This window comes from Pterocles gutturalis, unplaced genomic scaffold, assembly GCF_000699245.1.
Source record: "Pterocles gutturalis isolate BGI_N339 unplaced genomic scaffold, ASM69924v1 Scaffold51110, whole genome shotgun sequence".
NCBI classification, from domain to species: domain Eukaryota; kingdom Metazoa; phylum Chordata; class Aves; order Pterocliformes; family Pteroclidae; genus Pterocles; species Pterocles gutturalis.
Genome location: NW_010142767.1, coordinates 1,894 through 8,651, shown reverse-complemented (window position 1 = coordinate 8,651; position 6,758 = coordinate 1,894). Strand labels below are relative to the sequence as shown.

At 37.5% G+C, this 6,758-nt stretch overlaps 1 protein-coding gene across 1 annotated transcript; it reads right to left on the bottom strand.

Moving 5' to 3' along the window:
- Nucleotides 1-2,853: 2,853 nt before the first annotated feature.
- BCL10 (B-cell CLL/lymphoma 10) lies at nt 2,854-5,190 on the bottom strand. Its single transcript, XM_010084478.1, has 3 exons — nt 5,170-5,190; nt 4,520-4,808; nt 2,854-3,434 (listed from the first exon to the last, which is right to left on the bottom strand). The coding sequence occupies exons 1-3, from the start codon at nt 5,188-5,190 to the stop codon at nt 3,061-3,063; spliced, it is 684 nt and encodes a 227-aa protein (XP_010082780.1). The 3' UTR covers nt 2,854-3,060.
- Between the last annotated feature and the right edge of the window lie 1,568 nt (nt 5,191-6,758).

Here is a 6,758-nt window from a genome sequence, read left to right as displayed (position 1 = left end):
GGGGTACCGGGGCGCACCCCCGGCGGCTCGGGGGTTTTCTTCTTTCCGTGAAACCAAGACGACCTCCATTTCTCCTTTTCTACACCTGCAGGGCTACGCAGAGAGAAAACACGTTTTTCCTTCATGTTCAGCGTTAGCTAACCCCGTGCAGATGGAGCTAGAGCCGGCTAGGTGATGTGTAAAGCTTTAGCAGTCACGTAAGCTACTTTCACCAAAGCAGATTTTTCAGATTTGTTGGAAAAAGTTTGTACTAGACTTCCCTTATCAACAAAGGCCCACGGACCTGTTTTCGCATCAGCTAAAATACTTACTAGCACTGTTCAGGGTAGTTAGGCCACCACAGAAGCAGGATACAGTCTAAGGAAGGGGCTTTGGTTATAATAGGATCAATTCCTTCACTGTAAAGATACTAAACCACTTCCAGCTGATGTTTCATAATCAATACTAAAATAATTATTTTGAAAGAAACTGCACAGAAAGTACAATGAGAACCACCACTGAAGTGAGCCTCCACAGTCCCTGCAACATTTGCAAATCCTTTTTTGAGTCACGCTCCTCAGCATTCAAAGGTTTTGTTTCTCCCTATTAATAAAAATAAAAATCTCAATTTAAGAATGAAGTCAATACATGCATAGCTGTAAGCAACACTTCTCACATCTTTAAGAAGTTGAGCAATCGAGTCATTTGAAAAAAAGCAAGAATCAGGTTAGCAATACTAGTCATGAACCACAGAAAGTGTAGTTAAGCAGATGAGGTCTTCATTTCACATGCATGTTCTCCCTATGCACTGCTCTTGAATGCAGTCCTACAGGCACAGGTGTTTCACATTAAGTCAGTCTTTCCACCAAAGACAAACCTTCTTTCAACAAGAGAACGAGAACAAAAGCCTCCTGCACACACAAAACCGAAACCACACACCCTGATACTTGCATGAACTGCTCTTACGACCTATACAATTTAATAATGAAACAGAGAGACAGGAGAACAGGCAATTATACAAAAGAATTTATTCCAAAAGTTGTAATTAAAAAAACATTTCAATTTTAAAAAAATGCATGTTATAAACATTTAGTAAGATAATACATTCATTTAAAGTCTCAGGTTAATGGGCTCCCCTGCAGGAGCGAACCCTGCACAGGCAGGCTTCCTGCAGGCTGTGTGGCACACTGTGCAGGCAGCACACCTCCTGTGTTTGGATTTAGATCTGCAAGGCTGTCTTCACCCTGAGCTGATGCTCTTTTCCAGTCAAGGCCAAGCTTGCTTACTCCCCTCCATTTACGAGGATCCAAGAAGGGACCCAAACCTAAGCACAGCTCTTTGAATGGTTACAGTGACATTTGGGATGTCTAAAAACTGATTTGTCTAAGTATGTGCAACTACAGGCAAAGTTAATGGAAGAGAGAGATTTAAGCCTACCCGTAATTTCACGTTAGAGAGTAAAAGTTTGCTTGCGTATTTAGGCACTTAACTTCCAGAGCACCTCTTCAACCAACCAATTTTGCTTGAAAAGCATTTTCACTGTCCTGACAGTCTGACTTTAGATGTATACAAGAAAACAAAGGATTTTTATAAACACTTAACAGAAGCCCACATATTTATCGAATGTAAGCTACTCCTATATGAAGTTTGGAGCGTACCCAAACATTGCAGTTTATTTTAACCTATCTCCAAAACCAGAGTAAACATGAAAAAAAATTAAGAGACTACACTGAGTTCCTGCAGATGGCCTGTCTCCACAAGAGGAGAACACAGTTTTGGAATATTACCTGCTTTTGAATTTGAATGGAATTACACGGCTATAGGACTGTTATAAGAAGCAAAATAATTTAAAGCCTTAAATACAAACCTACCCTTTGATATACTGAAAACACTCCATCACTTTAAAGTGTAGTACTGCAGAACACAACTGTACATGTTTCCAAGAGTTTGTCTTTGCCTAGTAATTTTAAAGTGATTATAGGCCAACTTCATAAAAAGTAGATTACAACTCAAGAGTGTGAAAGGAATACAGCATGTTACATTGTGTCAAGAAATGAGAACCTTCCCATGTTGAAATAGTTCGAAATGCATTTGACTCTAAACAATTTGAAATGTAAACCTGTCTATCTGATTTGAAGAGTAGGTATCTGAAGTGCAACGTTTCCAAGAGTCCTTCAGGTATGGATATTTTCTTGCTACAGGACTCCTCTACTTACCTACTGAGACAAAACATCCAAGCTTTCCTCCTTAATAGCATTATACAATAACATTTTCTTACAGCCCACATGATGCTGTTACAGCAGTTTACATTCCTTTTCCAGTACTAATGAGAATTTATATTTAAAGTGCATCTCAAATCAGAAAGATCTAACTAATATGCAAGATTAATATGCTAAGGCTTGTGAAAGTATATTTGCTAAATCACTGCGATATCGAGTGCCTTTTTATTTACTAGTAGGACAGAGAACAAAGTTCAGACTATTAAGAGACTTCTTGCAAATAAGGATGGCTACAGACTTGGCCAGATTTTTTTTTCTTTTTTTTTTTTTGCAAATGGAGCTGCACACACATACACAGAGGGCAGAATTTATCCTACAGAGAAACATTTGACTTGGTAAATGAGTATAAGCTTTTTAGTAAGTAAGCTTAAGCTTTTAGTTCAGAAAGTTATTTTTCAATACTCAATACTTTTCATAAACATCTTTCCCAATTCACCCTTCAGAGAAACTTTAAGAAAAGCAGATTTGTTAGTTTCTGTAGGAAAAAAACCCCAAAACATTAGTTCTATAACTGCAGCTTAAATATCTGCAACTAAATGTGAAATCTTAAATACATTGGTTTAAAAACCAAACCTTTGCTGGCACAATGGCATGATCTTTCGAAAAAAGCTCCCTAAAGAACATAAAATCAAGCAGCTCCAAAGTCACCCAATTACAAAAAAAAAACCCCACCTCCTTAAAAACAGTAAATAGCACAGATTGTTTCCTCTGATTCTGCTAGTTAACAGCTTGAAAACTTTTTTAACCTTTATAAGACACCATACAGAGTTTCAGTACCATTTGTATGAAAAGACAAAAGTCACTACATGGACTGCGGTTGAAGAGAACGCGATCTTAAAGGCAAAAAGCAATTGTCACTTGAACTAGTAGATGGTTCTTGCTGCTCTGCCTGGAGCTCTGGGGGGAGAGGGGGTGCACCAGGGTCTCCAGGCCCCGGAAGGGTGGCTGAGAAAACAGCACTCTCTGCATTTCCCATCTCTGCAATTGGTAAATTCATTGAATGAAGAGAGACGGCAGACACAAATGCGGCGGTGCTATAATCTTCTTCTGGATGATGTATCTGGGTAGATTCTTTGTCTTTTGTTTTATCAAAAAAATTAGATTCATCAGAATATGATCTAGAGAGATTATTCGTTCCTCCATACAGTGAGGTCATACAGGTGCTGCAGCTTAGACCTAAGGCAAAAAACAGACTGGATTTAATTACAATATGGTGCACTCTTAAAATTGTTCTCTGATTTAATATCAATAAGACGGCCAAAAATCAATTGTCTGTATTTTGAACAGACTAACCTCTTCATCTGACCTGTGACATGCCAATATTTATGACAAATTAAAAAATACACGCAGGTTATCTAGGTGGACGCAAAAGATTTCTCTACATCTACTATTTGACAAAGATGCACTGTAACTTAAGCTTCATTTTAGGAAGTAAGTTTAGCCCTTTGGCCTATATTTTGATAGGTTTTTCTCACTGCGTTCTTCAAACTTTTAAAAGCTTCAGCTACGTGGTTCTACTCCACAGTGGACTGCTGTTTTACCTGAAACCAGAGAAAACTTCAGGCCTTTCATCTCTAGGGTTAAGATGGACTTGTTCCTTCTTTATTTCTCTTTCGAAAGGTATGGAAGGGGAAGTAAGGTTTTTGGTTTAGAAGTTTCTTTCTTACACTTTCTTTATCTGCCTTAAAATATGAGTACATACAGTCACTTAAAGCTTTGCGTGTCAACAGAACCTCTCTGCCTGTATGAAACAACACGTGTATACATTTACAGTGTCTCATTTTAAACTTTGGCATTGAAGGCATACAGGAGAATTCCCCTCAGATTGCATTTGCTGGCTTATCTTCAGCTGAGGTGCAAAGTTTAGCAAAACCAGAGCATCCTGCCACTGCAGTAAATAGCTTCAAGAGAAATGCAAGATGGAAGATAACCACCTGTTTTGAGTTCTGAATTAGAACCTCATAGAAAGCAAAACTGAAATGTGAAGACAGACTTATCCATCATAACAACACATGATAAGTGTTTTTTGCAATTAGTTATTTTTGATGTATTCAGATAATAAAAAGGCAAATCCAGGATACATGCGCTAGGATCTTAAACCCAAACTGGTGATATTTCCAAGAATGTTGTCCCAAACACTAGAGGAAGCAAAAAAAGAAATCTGTACTAAGAAGCATGACTTAAAGAACTGCTGGAGTTCAATTTTGCAGACCCTCAAAAGAAAACTTATGTCTTACAAGATACTGTTATAAATTTCTCACCTTTGAGAGCTTCAAGTTTTTCATTTTTGACTTTCAACACTACGTCAGTTATCTTTTCTAACAGGAAGTTTTGTGTTCTTTCTCGTCTGATAGATTCAATCAAAGCATCTAGTCCCTTTGGGTTTTCTGCTAAGTAGTCCAATAACTTCCCAGTTTTTTTCCTACTGGAAGATCGAGAAGAAATTTCTTCTGTGTCCTCTCTAGTGAGTATTTTCTTTGAACGTAGGTAATCAAAGTGTCTCTCAGCTATGATTTTATCACACAGGTAAGGACGCATCCTTTCTAAAGCCTGAAAAAAAAAAAACAACTAGTATTAGCCAATCTTTCAATGTATTTAGAAGCCTGTGTTTGAAACCTATCTTATTCTGATACAGGTTAATGAAACAATTTTTGAATCTGCCACTGTGGTACTCAGCAGACATTTTTATCACTGTAAATTTTTTTCTTTTTAAAATGTTATCTAATTTACTTACCCCTTCCATTAGTTTCCTTCTGAGTGAACTTAGGAATTTCAATGCATGTTAAGTAATAAGGTGAATACTTACTGAAAATGTTAGTTACATCAAGTCTGTGGTTATCACATCTCAGAACATTCAACAAATAAAAATTAAAAGAAATTATACCAGCAAAACATAACAGTACCTACTCACTTTGTCTACAGACACACTCATTCTCACTACCTGATTGCCACATCTCTGTACTATTTGTATCCATGATGCACATCTCCAATATACTGCAGTTATTGATGCTTTCTGTACATTGAGCAAAAGCAGTCTCAGAGCAACAGCATGAATATATATCTGTTTGAAAGGTTTGTTAAATAAACACCACTATTTACAAGTTCAACAGATTATTGGCATCTGAAATACATGCACTTTCATCCACAGGTGTACCTACTCTCAAAAACTCTACTGGCTGCTTTTTGTCTTCATCAAGCTGCCTTCTTTTGGTTTAAGATTTTATATTAAACACCTGAAGTAACTTGCACACCTCTAACTTGCTGCACAGACTACTGAGAGTTAAAGCAACCCTGATGACTCTGGCAAAAGCACAATGACTCTACCCTCTGCAACATAACTTCAGCTTACAAGTGTAAACTGGTTGCTTAAGTCCTCTCCACAACCAGCAAAAAGAGGTGGAACAATCTGCCCATAGGAGGGGGCTGCATCCATTGTCTAAAGACCCTAACAGGCAGTCAATTAACACAAGGTATGAGGAAGCAGAGGTCAGTCTTGAGCATCTTTGCATCTTCAGGAACTGTTAACACCTAGTATCAGATCTCGTTCCCTCAGAGATCCTCCTGGGGAAACATGCTACCTTTCGTAACCATATTAAATTCTAACCTGACTACCAATTTGTTTCCAAAGTAATTTTACAGCAGCAATGTCAGAACTAAACACTGCCATGTCTCCACTTTGTTTTTCCTCCTTGGAAGATCAAGTGTCCTCTCCTATACAGATCAATGTATTTTTACAGTTATCAAAACAAAACCCAATCTTCCTCCACCTTGTTCAGAGGGTACATAAAAGCACAAACACGGCCAAAATGTAAATTACATTCATCTTATTTCAATCTGTATGTTAACAAGCCTGCTTGATATCAACATCGAAACAGAATTAATGCATGTGTTCACAACTCTCTGGTTTCAATATCTACTACACTATGAAGATGAGAGTCACAACTGACATCCCTGTGCTTGAAAAACAAGCTCTCATTTTATATAGTACTACAAAATCGGCAGTTTGTCCCACCAACACTTTTCACTGTGCAGAACTACACAAGAAGCCAGATACCTACTAGGTGAATATTACTGACTACTCATTTGATTAAAAAAAAACAAAACAAAACAAACAACATTTGAGAGAGAGAGGAAAAACACCTTTACATACAAGACATATGAAGAGATGGTAAGAAACAAAACTTCTTTCCTAAAGAAAGTTTTCAAATATCCTCCTGCATTTTGAGATTAGATTCCATAACAGCAGCATTTAAAAATTAAAATATGAAAATGACTGTTTGCCTTATAGCCATTTACTATCTCAGTGACTAGAAGCAGAAGAAAAACTAGCTATAAAGACGCACTTTGAGACAAACAATTCCAAACAGCAAAATACTGTCTGGCATACCAGTGCTAGGGAAAGCACCAATACCTCTTAAAGAAAAACCTTCCTAGACTGCTCCACTAAGTATAGCAGAGGATAAATGTGTTCTTCTAGTTGCTCTTTAGGATTCAACTAAG